This window comes from Diuraphis noxia, unplaced genomic scaffold, assembly GCF_037042655.1.
Source record: "Diuraphis noxia isolate RWA-SAM2 unplaced genomic scaffold, SU_Dnox_SAM2 contig0004, whole genome shotgun sequence".
Lineage (NCBI taxonomy): Eukaryota > Metazoa > Arthropoda > Insecta > Hemiptera > Aphididae > Diuraphis > Diuraphis noxia.
The window spans coordinates 24,112,923-24,127,638 of NW_028301714.1; the positions used below are offsets into that span (position 1 = coordinate 24,112,923).

Below are 14,716 nucleotides of genomic sequence, written 5' to 3' on the forward strand. Positions count from 1 at the left end.
GTGATTACAAATATATTATAGGTAATACTATTATTGTTATCATTACTCTGGTTTGGCACGCTATACGTATTATAATGTATATGACATTTATTGTGTATCTGCTATATCATGTACATACGTACTGCAGTTGATGTTATATTGGACGCACCAACGTGTTTGTATTCGTCTGTCTGTTTCCGGTGTCAACTATACAGCCGTGAGCTACACGGAGATAACGCACTCAAATACGGCAGACGTGCTGGAACTGCAGCCACTTACGCTGCGGAACTACGTGAACTCACTGGAGCCGTACAATCCGGAAGTGCACGGCTGGAGGGACACCACGCCACCCGTTATGCGATCCGTCAAGCACAGCGAGCGGGCTACACAACTAGTGACAGCCATTCGCATGTCAGGGCTACAGGACATCGAAATATTAGGCGTGCCCGATGGACACAGCTAACGACGGTCAGTATATTATACATTAATATTTTATTATTTTAAATATTATTTTATCAATAAAGCATGTGTCCTTAACAACTTGACTTATCGATGCGAATTCACGATTTAATTCGACAAACAACATACAGGTCTATGAAAAATTAATATTGGAAGGAGGACTATTTTAATAGTACCTACTTATATACTATAAAGGTGCTAAAGTACTTGTATAGTTGTATAAATATAAACTTTTGAATGCTCCCAATAATCGGTTTACATAGTTACATGAAGACATTCAGACGATTCAATGACATACTATTCTATAATTCTTAGCAAAAAGTATTATAGTAGATGAACAGCCATTATTATTATTTGGTTCATAGGTAGGAAAATTGAATGAAAAATGAGTAAAAGAGTATCATACAATAATAATTATATGTCTATATGTATTGTTTCACGATATCAGGGGATGCAGTCGATGCGGATATCGGGATATGTTAAAATAAGTGTATAGTTATTAAACGACTTATTTTTATATTTTAATATCTATAGATAAGATAATATAAGTAGAAAATATAGTTTGAATATAAAGTAATCAAAACCTATAAAATAATAAAGAATTATACATACTGCATGGCTATTTAATTAAGTGAGTCCAATTTTCGGAAATGGATATTGAAAGAGTCTAAAGAAAAAGAAGACTTAAAAATAGGTAATCAAAAATGATATTAAAGTGTTCATGAACTATTCTAATAAAAGCAATATTCGAAGGTCAAGTAAAAAAATTAAATTTGTATATCTTTCATTCGTTGACTGTTATTAAAAAATGTATAATTAAAATGATTATTTTTAATCAATTTTATAATAACATTTCTTTATACGAAGTCCATAAGTCATATAATATGTTATTTAAATAACTAAATTACATTATACTCTGTCCATCCTCCACTCCTAATATTTGAAATACTCTAGTCTTCAACTGTAAAATTTTAATTATTTATGATATCTCCAAAACATATTCTCAATAAATTGTGTGTGTGTTTTTTTAATGGTTTAACACTTCTAAGATTATACACATTAATCGAATTTTGAAAGAAAAATTAAATTGGATTTATTCTTTATAAGACCACGGTCAATTAACTATTTCTACTGAATGAACAAATCAAATTAATTTAATATTCGTACATAGAGCGCAAGAGCTATGTAAATATTATATAAAAATTGAAAACCAAAAAATTTAAATTCAATGTTATTTTTAAATAAAATAAATTATTTTGTTTGCATATCATATCAACAATATTCTTCATTATTAAAGTTATATCTTAAATTTAAATTATATCATCAAAAACAGTTTAAATACAAACCACAATAAAGTTGTTCGGTATCGATCTTGGGCACTTGTTTTGCTTCGCTTAAATAATATCAACACATGATGGTACCTACCTATATTGATGGTGGTATCTACATAATAATTTTTGACGAGACAGTTATCTCATTAAAAAATTTAGTTTGAGTGGTGGAGCTAATTTATTATTTTATTTAAAACTATAATGAAGATTTGTTTTAATAATCGCTATGTTACTTTATGATTCACACCTGTAAAATATATTAATTGGCTTACATTATTTTGCTTAAATATCACTATTCAATTTCACTACCTATTCTAAAATACCTATTTCAATAAGTAGGACATTTTTTTTGCATTTTTACTTACATTTTACACTTATAAAGTATACACACCAATGTATTACCAAAAAATACAAGCTAGTGAAAAAATAGTGCGATTTTATTATATTTTATAATTTTATTAATATAAAAAATGCAGGTAGGTATAACAAAATATATAATTATTCAAGTATTAGCATTCAAAACATATTTGTTTTAAAATCATGTTTGGACATTAAATTTGTATAATTATTTTATATACCTACCTATAATATTAAATACCATCAGGTCACTAAATATATATCAAACATTAAACATATGATTTACATAGCCTACATCGATTTACTGTAATGCTATGTGCAGGAAACATAAATTCAATAAATATATTTTACCAACGTATGCGAACCATGCCATTTCTGATTTAAACGCTAATCAAATATACAGTAAAATATTTGTACAAAGTATAAAACTTTGCTATTATATATAAAAAATATTAGTCATTCACCCTTTCACCTATTCATCCCTTCTTTATCGCTTACCAGTTTCCCCAGAGGGTTATAATAATTTTGCACGTTGAAAGGTAGGCATTTTATGCACATTTAACATGCAAGGAAAACACATTGCAAAGTATTGAACACACTACACACACCAGCCCAAGAATGGCAAATCAGTTTTAGGTTAAATCATGTTCACACGAATGTATTCAAAAATTGAACTTAAATAGCAAAAATAAAAATATTCAGATTCAACCTTACAATATAACGATTGTTGTTCTTATTGTATTACAATTGCAAAACTTTCGGTAAATACAGCCTAAAACATTTATGTTTGGAAGTATGAGAGAGACATGCTAGCTTATATTACCTATTAGTCCGTTTGGTCGTTTCATGTTTCTAAGGGAAAATAAAAAATAATCAATAGATATTACGATTTATTTCTTAAAAACTTTCAAGCTAATTTCTCTGTAACCGATTACAAGTTTACAGTCAATGTTACACTATTATGAATTCAACATAAAATAGGTACATATATCGTAGAACTTTCATCATTGAGCCTATTTTTATATTAACCAAAATAAACTGTTATATTTATAAGCTGTTTTAGTGATGTTTGTTCTCGTAAAACCATAAACGAATGATGTAAAGAATGAGAATGATAATTTTACTATGATTTGAGAAAAAACATACATTGTCAAACCATAATAGCATAAGTCTATAATACTATTGTTTTTTTTTTCTTTATTTAAAATAAGCAATCTATACCTTGGGGGCACAATAATAGGCTTATGTAGTTATATTATGATATAATTATATTATATAATAATGTTATACATATCATTAATTTTAATAATCGCTACACATTTCAATTGATTAAATATTAACAGACTATACTTGTCTTTGTGTGAGAAGTCATCCAGTAATGACACTCACTAATTGATTTTTTTAGATTCTGAGCGGAGCGATGAATATATTGATATTACCATGATGTGTGTTTTTTCTTTTGTGTCTGTCATCACGTTTTGGGGCAGTAAAAGTGCTTCGATTTTTGACTTCAGTACCTCGTTCGATCAGAAAGTGAATCTTTGGAGGGGGTCAAAAGTGAAAAATTATTAATACTTTTCTAAATAATCGAGAAAAACAATCTAAAAATTGAGGGAAAAACGGGAAATTTTACGCACACTCATTTTTCGACAAAATCGATTTTGGTTTTTGATGTAATTTTAAAACAAATGACCATAGATACATGCAATTTCTAAAATTTAACTATTGATTTAAATATATTTTTTTTATTCTTAAATTATCATAAATGAAAAGTATTATCAAAAAGTCTGCTTGTTATCATGTATCAACTATTGTATCTTATCTTAAATTGTAATCTTTGCATCCTATGTTATTATTAATTGCTGAACTATAATAGCTATCGCTAAAGGTTCTAAAATAAAAAAAATAAATAAAAAAAATCTGCTAATTTTTTAGTCAAATGTTTGGTTATAAAGGTTAAACATTGTTTTAGAAAATATAAATATACTAATGTTATAACTAAGTCATAATCATAACATTTCTAACTATGGATTGTTTAAAATATTTAAAACACAACATAGATAATTTAATTAATAAAGCCTGTATAGAATATTTCAAACTATTTTTAAAACATATGTTTTATAGTAAATGTATTCTTGATTTGAATATTATGGGCATTATGATTATTTTAGATAGGAGTTGGTAAATAAAATACCTGACCTAAATTAAAATGACAAAAAAATTTCAAACATTCATTAAGTTATCTTTTTGAAAATAGTAGATACTAGATGTAATTAAAATTACGTTTTTTTAAGCAATCAACACGTTATTTTTTCACGTTCATTAATAAATCAAAAAAAAAAAATATTAGCAATAAAAATATTTGGGGAATGGAAGTTCCTACACGGTGGAAGTCAGTTACATATATTATATTTTATATAGTATTATAAGTTTCATTATACATTTTAATAGAAAAAAATATATATATATATTACATTTTTATAATATTATAACTATAATAAGTTATCAAATTTATAATATTAAAATTATATTTAGAATAATACAATAGTATGGAGTAAGTACTATAAGTGATGAAATGATAAAATCACACTTGTTTCAATCGTTATACATATTACATAGTGCCTATAAAAGTATCGAATCTATGAAGATAGATTATAACTATAACTTATCGACAAAGCTGACAAAATAACTTAAACATTGAAAACTTATAAGTTATATTATTATATAGAATGCAGTACCTACTTATATATTTTTTACAATTATGAACTACTATTATTATATTTACAATGTATGCTAATATTATATGATATAACTGATATTAAATTGATAACTTATAAATTATAAAGAATACTAGTATATAATATTATACGTATTATATTACACGTTTTTTTTTTTATTTATTATATAGCACGTTCGATGACCTCATTGTTACAATTAATAAGAATCCACGAACATGATATGTTTTTGCTAAAAGATTTTTGCAGTGAAATGGGCGTTCTGGATTTTCCTGACGATGTCAGAGGGATTGTGATGATTTTGTAGGTTGGTGAGTGTAGATAGTAAATCGCTGTATATTGTGACGTTAATGAGGTCGATTTCTGATACTATTTATTCAATGGTTTTAAGAAAAGCTAAAGCTTCGGTTCTGGAAAATTTTTCTAACAGTATATCCATTGGATTTCGAATCTTCGTGGATGATGGCCACGCCGATGTGACCTCCCTTGGATGCGTCTGTGTATATTATGTGTATAGATTTGTGTGAGGGAGATATTTCCCATAAATAAGTTTTTAAATGCGTTAGAGCTTGTTGATTTCTTAGGAAGAGAATGCAGATCGAAATCGATGTTAATTTTGAATAGCCCAGGTGGGCACAGAGAGGTTTCAACTGGTATTATATTTTCGAGATCATATTTTCTGTATATTTTATTACAGCTGTTTAGGGTGAGGTGTCATGTTCTGCAGGAGTCTGGATAGAATGTACTAGAATGGCTGCTAGTATGGACGTTTGTTCTTCCTAACCGTCGACTAATGAAGGAATAATACCCACTAATGAGAGGATGTTTTAAGCAGGGCTTAAGTGGAAGATGTCGATAGAGAGTCAGAGCCCAGCGTTTTAGACTAATTTCAATATTGTTAAATTGGCTAGTTTTGCTTTTAAGAAAAGATGGGGTGCCATAATCGAGTATAGTGAGAATAAATACTTCATGTATTTTCACGAGAGCCTAAGACTGGGTTCTCCATGAGGTATGAGCAATTTTTTGTTAATTAAGTTTAGATTAGGAATAGTTGAGATTTTAAGATTTGAGATACAAGGAATCCATGTGGTTTCATCGTCAAAAATAACTCCTAGGATTTTGACTATGGGTTGGTTTTTTATTGTGTGGCCTCCGAGTTTGATGGATATGTTTTACGATTTAGAATTGAATATTAAGGGCCTTTTGGATGGTGGGAAACGGAACCCAGATGACTTCAACCAGGACATTAGTTGGTTTGATTAGTTTTGTAGTTGCATTGGAGTGGAGTCAAATTTGTTACTGTTGCAGATTTACATATAAAAGAGGTATACTGGGAGATGTTATTTCTTGGGAGATGTCATTTATGGCAATATTAAAAAGAGTGGCGGTGATGGCGGAGCCTTGTGGGACACCGTTTTCTCGGCAAAATATATCGGAGAGGGTGTTAGAAGTTTTGGCTTGAAAAGCGCGGAAACTTAGGAAATTGGTGATGAAGTCAAATATACTTCCTTTGGAGATGATTTTATTGAGTATGAACCGTATTCTAGGTCTCCATGTCGTGTCGTACGCTTTAGTGATATTAAATCTTATCATTCTGTGGTTTTGTTTGTTTCTCGCTGAAGTTTGAATCTCCTGTTTTACTGAGATTAGATTATTGAGAGTACTACTATGACAACGAAAGCCATTTTGAATTGAAGAGATAAGTTTGAAGTTTTCAAGGAATCATATTAAACAACGGTTAATTATTAAGTAATTAACATAGGGTATTTAAAAGAGAGGTAGGATGGTAGCTTTCAGCTTGACATTTTTTTTTTGAGCTTGAGGATAGGTATGACATGTCCATATCTCCATGAAATTTGGGAAAGACATTATTTTCCCAGATCGTGTTGTAAGAGATAGTTTTTACTGTTATTTCGGAGGTTTTTTTTTAATGAATAATAAGGTATCCTGCTTTGTCCGGGGTTTTTACTATTGCAGTTGAAGAGAGTTTCTTCAAATTCTTCGATCTTTAATGGCAAGTTGAGTTAGATTTGTGGTAAATCGAGTAAATTGGCCGTATTAATAGAGTTGACGTATCGATGGGAAAGTTTAGGAAATCTTGGTCGCAGTTGATGATATTGGAGTTTTCATAAAATAGAGTACCGAGGGTATTAGCTACTTTTTTGGGTGAAGTGAAGAGAGTCAAGTCTGTAAGAAGGTTTATAGTATTGACTCTGTGTGTTCCTTTAATAGATTTATTATTTTTCTAGACGGTAGTTGAATCTGTTTGGTTGTTATATTGATATTTTTAAGTGCATCAAGTATAACATGGTTGAGAATAGAGGGACAAACATTTGATATGACTATCCTCTTTGAAGAATTTATGAGTCTGCATATTTGTATTAACTGGTCATCGATTTTGATGGTTTAAGTGGATTTTAAAAGTTAATCTAGTATTTGTTGGCTTAAAAGAAAAATGCAAAAACGGTTGTTCGAGATAAGGGAGACATAAAAAATGTTTTTAGGTGAGATTATTTTACTTATAGCGAGAATGTAATCTCTTTGGGGTATACCGTTAATTAAATCGAAAACAAGTGCCTGTTATCTACTGGGAGAATTGTCAATAACAAGCTGCCACGTAAGCGTAATTACAGGTAGTTTTTGGGACGGTGTTGTTAGTTTGTATTTCTGGGCTGTTGATATCACTCAACGAAGAAGTCGCCAAAGGTGATAGTGCCGAAAACAGTGTAGTAGGTGAATGAAGGGTGGTTCAGGAGGAAGTGATTATAGACTTATTGTTTGCGCAACGAGATAGATTGAATTGTGTAGTAGGTGCATTTATAGGTTTGGTAATTTATATTTTATATTAAATTAGTTTTATTTGGAAGTTTAGACGAAATCTGTCTTTTAATGACGGTTTCTACGTCTTATTTATGTTGTTCATTATGTGATCAGGTGGATTACATACAATTATATTACCGTGTATCTGTGTCCAGTGGTGATGTGCTATCGAGAGCTATAAAATTCGCGTACTCACGATACGGTAAACAAGTGTAACTCGGTCGACTGTCAGACACGTACTGATATTATACATTATTATATACAATAATATACCCGGTGTAGGAACTAACATTAACATATGTATATTTTTTACCTGCTAGGTCTCGCGTAGGAAGTTACATTTGCCCAAATATTTATGATTAAGAGGGCATTACACAACCATTTGTTGGTTCCGGCTTAAAAGTGCATAGCATTGCAAATTTACACTCAGCAGATCACGTTTAGCTTCGTTAGTTTAAAAATTAGAGTGAATCGACCTATTATGAAACTTTATGTTAAGAATATTATCTGTGTTTGTATGTGAGTTTTTAAAATAGTTCAATTTTGTAGCAAGTTATGCGTATATAAAAAAGCGTAAATTAAAAATGTTCATAACTCACTTAAAAACCAAGTTATCATAAAAAAACCCACGTACAAACACAGATAATATTTTTACCATAAAGTTTCATAATAGATCGATTCACTCTAATTTTTAAACTAACGGAGCTAAACGTGATCTGCTGAGCGTAAATTTGCAATGTTACGCACTTGTAAGACGGAGACAACAATATGTGTGTAGCGTCCTCTTAAAACAATTTTGTAATTTTAATCATCTAATGACCTTAATATTGAAATTAATTTAAATATATTGTACTTGTTTAAAAAATTTATATCTTCATGATAAACAAATTTAGTCACTATTTCATACAGATCATAAATATCCGGTAGTTCATTTACTATAACTTATCAGTAAATACATAGGTACCTCTTAATATAATATATTCTTTTAATTAAATACCTACCTAACCATTACAGTATTGCACTCTTTATAAAATACAAGTTTATAACCTTCAGTGTTGGTTGAAAATGTAATACAAATTACAATTTACTGTGACAAAATCACTTTTGCAGTAACGCTATAGTAATTTAATTATTTATTATTTAAATTAGCGCAATCATAACAAAATTACTTTTTAACCCCAATGTGTTGTCTCTTTCTTACAAACGTACAACGTCTCAAAATCTGTTTTGCGTGGAACCACTTTACTTCTTCTGTATTTATAGTAGAATTTCCGAGATTCCACAACGCATAGGGAAGAACTTATTATTACCTATGTGTTGTAACATTTTAATTTTTTTGATTGCATTAACCAATCATTTTTAATAGTTAAATTAAATAAACAAAAAAAACTTATGTTCTCAAACTGATAACATTAATTGTATTTAAATTATCCAAATAATAAAAACGTTGCGACAGAGATAAAATGTTTTCCTATACATTTTGTAATTTTTGTGAGAATATAGAGGAAGTAAAGTATTTGTGCCATGCAAAACAGTTTTTGCTATGTTGTACAATTTGTAAGAAGGAGACAACACACGCGAGTGTGGTGTCCTCTTAGGTAATTTCTATGAAGTAATGTATTAGTTTATACGTTATTTAAATAAGTTATTAATGTAGAATTTATGACAGAATTACAAACCTAGAGGCTAGGAAATTCGAGAAAAATTAAAAATCAATCAAATTGATTTACGACTCTGAAAGTTTTAGATAATAATCAATAACATTATTAATGACCCCAGGAATCAATACTTATACATTTTGTTCATGTATAAGGTATAACATTAAGTCATGTACAACGTACCTGTACCGCTATACCTATTATACATTTTAAACCTATACTTATTGCTATACAAATTATACGATAAGACACCTACTACTTATTAGCAAACCTGGGAATCAACAAGTTAAAAAGTAAAAACATAAGTTAATTTTACCTTTAGTTTTTTAAATTTAATTTTAATTAACTTAATTTTTATCTTGACTGAATTTTATTGATAAAAACTTTAGTAAATAACGAGTTACTTTTAATCAACTCCAAGTTACATACATTATAGTTTATAAATAATAAATACAATGAAATTATTATTGGTGTTACATTGGCATTTAATAAACATTTACTTTTTATTATTTTAAACAATAATATTACTGGCTATTTATAAATTAAAAAAGGTAATAAATTAAAAGTAAGTTTCCATACAACTTAACTAAGTTAAAAAAATTGATAACTATTGACTTTAAACTTTTTTAAATGTTTTCTATCAATTTAACTGTACTGAATTAAAAACTATCAGTAACTTGACCAGTCTTGCTTATCAGTTCATATAACAAATATGGACTAATTTTTTGTAAATCGTTTTTAATAAATAACGTTATTTGTAACGCCCTAATTGTTGAATGAAAAATTAACTTAACTCGATAAAAATAATGTCGGGTAACGCGATTACGTGAATATTGTAATTGAAATATATAAATACATTGTGTAATGAGGTTCGTTAATGTATTACTTTTCAAAAGTAATTTATCGAACACTGGTAATCTTACATAACATTACTCTTATGTATTATGTTTGTAAAGTATAAAAAATAACTATGAGATACAAATACTAAAATACATTGTTCTCTATAAACTGTGTACTCAGTGTTCTACTCTTTTACAATAAACTTAAATACAAAATATTGTATGTAAATTTGTAAAAATTAAATACTAATAACTAATAAACCGAAAAAAAATACAACTATCCTTCAAATAGATTTATAAATATTATAATTATATTGATTGTGTGATATAACTAAAATAAAATTACCTAAAATACTTTTATTTTTTCTACTCAATTGTGTTGAAGAAGATAATATTAAAATGCAATATTATTGTATAAATAAGAGTCTAAAATTTAAGTTAAGTACAGTAAATATTCACATTAATATATTATGTACCTACACAAAAATTATTTCGTATCTTAGGCAAATTATGTATCCACTAAACTACGTCATGCTCCAAATTTTCAAATTAAAAAAACTTTTATTGATTTTTGGTTTACATCAGATAAAAATCATTTTATTAAACATTTAGAATAAGCACGAATTTTGATTTGTTTTTTTTTGAACTAAGTTCATTATTACCTAAGTTTTTATCACCTATACTTAAAAATATATGTCGTTTTTAAATTACCTCAAGTTGATAAATAGTACATACACAAAAAAGATTTTTATATTCAGATCTGACAAAAAATTACACATGCATATTTATATAATATTATTATTGGTGACTATTAAACATTTATATCTACAAAATTGTTTGCCAACAGCTGGTGTTATTCAGTTTTAAAAAATAGATTATTGGCAACCATACATTTTAGCCAAGTGCACTTGGAAAATATAGTCATGTTACCACGAGACTTCCAGAGTAATAGACGGTGTAAGGGAGATAAACAGATAAATAATGAATACCATTTGAATATAAAAAAGTAGATTGAGTGGTGAAAAAAAGAGGGTATACCAGTGCAGCGAAAACATTCATAAAAGCTTTGTAAACTAAGTAAACAGAACAATCCTTAAACGCGGGAGACTTGTGGTAAAAAGCGACCGTTGACGGCCAGTTATTGGCCTTTATGACGACCACGGCATATACTGAAATACGGCAACACTCAAAATTACTATCAATATAATCCCTAGGGATGGAAAACGCGTATTATAAAGTTTAAAGGTTTTTGTCGTCATCATAAACATTACAGGTATCCGGGTACAGGGTGTTTGTTGGTGATATAATGTATTATAATAGCCAATAGATGTTACATAGACTACAAATGACGCGCAAATATACACTGCAGCAATGTATACATCATTTACAAATTACAATGTAAGGACACAAGGCCAAAATATTAACTAAATATATGTATATATAAATAAAACAATCAATAAGCGTAATTTCGTGTAATGGACACGAAAACGACCACACCCTTTAGGTATATTGGTCATGTTACTTACAGTTTGAAGCAATCAAAAGGTTGTAGTACGCATACCAAAAATAAAACTCGCTGACTAAACTCACCCTGAAGGTATTTGTGTGATAAGCAGCTGATTTTGCCTATTAGCCGTTAGGTTACGTTTTCTGTTTATAATGCGTATACGGTAACGGTATACCTAATACCTTTATATTATAACATAAAAGTTGCCTTTGAATTTACAATATCAGTTTAATAAAAATGTAATAATGAACATGCTATAACATTCCAATTAAGTATTTCCACACTTGATGACAATTTTACCCGCAGACGCATTCAAATACAATTCCTATTAGTAATATAACACCTTATATGGCTATATAGTTGATATTAGCTATATATTATAGTAAATAACGTAATATTGTAAGCCCGAGGAGTCTAAATATATCCAAATATTTTCAAAATACACAGTTACTAATACATTTTGACTCCCCTTAATTTTTATAATACAAAAATTAGAAATATATCCATTACATTTATATTATATAAATTTATACATTTACTCTTGTGAATGTTGTGATAAAAAACTAAAGAAAACGGTTGATTATTTCAATAATAATTAGTAAACACTAAACAATCATTCCTTCAAAAATCTTCCCTTGTACGTATCACACTTATAATAAAACAATATTGTCATAGAATGTATTGTAAAAATATTTTTACTCTGTACCATTTGTGACAGCTAATTAACTTGCCAAAGCTAAAATGTATAAAATATAAACGTTCTATTCGGATAATTGTCAATAGGTACGTAAAGAAGTACGTTTATATGATATTTGTCCTTTCACCATCGTCGAGATGTATTTTACATGATACGAATATTTTGGCATGACTTTGTATCCTTATGGGCTATAAAGACTATATAGTTAGCCTTCGAGCTCTGCGTCGAAAAATATTCTGGGCACTCCTATAACCACTACGTATACGATTTATGCCATTATTATAGCTGTCATGTAAAATTTTTCACGTTTCGCAGACCATAATATAGAAGTTTATAGAAATAGTAGCGTTTAATGTTTATCTTTGTCATCTTTTCACATCGAACTATTGTAAATATAATATATACAGACTATAGACTTATTAAGCGATTTGGCTAGATTTAAGGTAATTGTCAACCGGGCACACAAAAACACACTTTTTTATAATCGTTTGCCAAAAAAAAAACCTAAGAACCTTATTGTGGTTTGCACAGTACTTGAGCACAGTTAAGTTACATTATAATAAACTTTTTATTGTATACTTGACCATCTTGTTATGATGACCAAAAACCGTCTTTAATGTGGATATATCTCACTATTCAAGATGCTCGTCAAGTACCGTAATATAATCAAACGCCAATATACAACCGATGAATTATTATAACTTTCTTTAAATAAGAGAATGAGTGGTTCCAATGAATTTCCAACAGAACAAATGCTGTAATTACAAATTGATTTAATACCAATGAATTTTAATTTTTTAATGAAAAAAATATGAAAACACCTGAACTTTGATGACACCGAAAGTAACATAGTTTTATTTGGTGTAATATACATGTATACTATGTACAATGCAATTTATCAAATAAAGGGGCGAACGCAAGAAAAAAATTAGGGGAGAGGGGGGTTGAAAAAATGTAAAGTAGGTATTCATAAATATCATATTATTCATACTGTATTACACTTTTACTATTTATTTTAGGCACTTATACTAAATACATACTACATTATCATAGATTAATAATTAATTAATAAAATTTGTCAATTCAATTTAAATTATAAAACAAGATCTATACGTCTCGTTTGTTTTGCCATTATATCAAAGAATTTCCCGTAGACGGTAATTACACTCGTCATCTGTCTACATTACGTACATCATCGTCCATCGAATTGGCAGACACCGATGTCGATCAGTTATTAATAACTAATAAGTTATAACACTTATAACATACTGTCATATTTATCATGCATTTTAATGGTAATTTTACTGTATACATTAATTTACAAACCATAGGAGAAGGGAAACTTTTTAATAACTAATAATTTATTTTAATTTTTTGAAATTTTATTAGTAATGCATTTGTAGGTCAGATAATTTTTTTTTGTGCCTGCTATTTCGGGGGGAGAGTTATACCTCTGCGTTCGACCCAGATCTTATATAATGAATAATAACTACACTCGAATAATGTATTGCCTTTCGACGAGATGAATCACATTTCAGTGGTATTATTAGTTAATACTTATTCATAGGCGTGCGCACAGGGGGTGCCGGGGGTGCCCGGGCACCCCCGGACTCTTCACACAAAACAGCAAGGGCCCTATAATAATAATTATTATTATTTAAGTTTAAATTTTAAACCTTGAAATTTTCAAGTATTATAAAACAGTATTAATATGCTTTTATTTTTACGAAAAATAAGAATTCCCTTCGAACAGAATCATGTGTTCTATAACATTATATATAACATTTTTTTTATAGTTATTGATAAACTATAAATGGTTTACTCAGTTCGCTGATAATATTTTCGAATTTCATAGAATATTTTGATGTAATATTTATTTTATTACAATGTATAAAATAAAAATAAATTATTTTTAGTGCATTTTATATATATATATAAATTTTGCTGTACCTATAATGGCTTTCAAAATTATTGTGGGCCTTAATTTATACTATGCACCCCCGGAACCAAATGTCTGCGCACGCCTATGTACTTATTATTAATCTATGCCTACCAAAATCTAAATTAACTAAGCAAACTACCACCAATGTATTTAGTAAAATATCATTTACTACGACTAGTAGAAGATAGGGATAGTAGCCGACACCGATATAGAGAAAAAAAAATAACACAACAGACAATAAATATAAAACTGTCCCGCCGCCAAATATAGTTGTATAGTTGTATAGTTGTAGTCGCATTATTATAATATAATGACGTTGATATATAGGCTCGTCTACACTCTATGACGCCATAACTACCCACTACCACCAAATTGGCGAGTGTCATATATAG

General features: G+C 28.7%; 1 protein-coding gene across 3 annotated transcripts in view; it reads left to right on the forward strand.

Annotated features, from left to right (window-relative positions):
* LOC107162795 (uncharacterized) overlaps positions 1-14,716 on the forward strand; it is a 36,428-nt gene that overhangs the window by 15,061 nt on the left and 6,651 nt on the right. For all 3 annotated transcript variants that reach the window (XM_089225475.1, XM_015509835.2, XM_089225476.1), the window contains one exon: positions 195-447. In XM_089225475.1, the coding sequence (XP_089081601.1) occupies positions 195-442 (248 nt within the window). In that variant the 3' untranslated portion in view covers positions 443-447. The remainder of the gene's footprint in view (positions 1-194; positions 448-14,716) is intronic.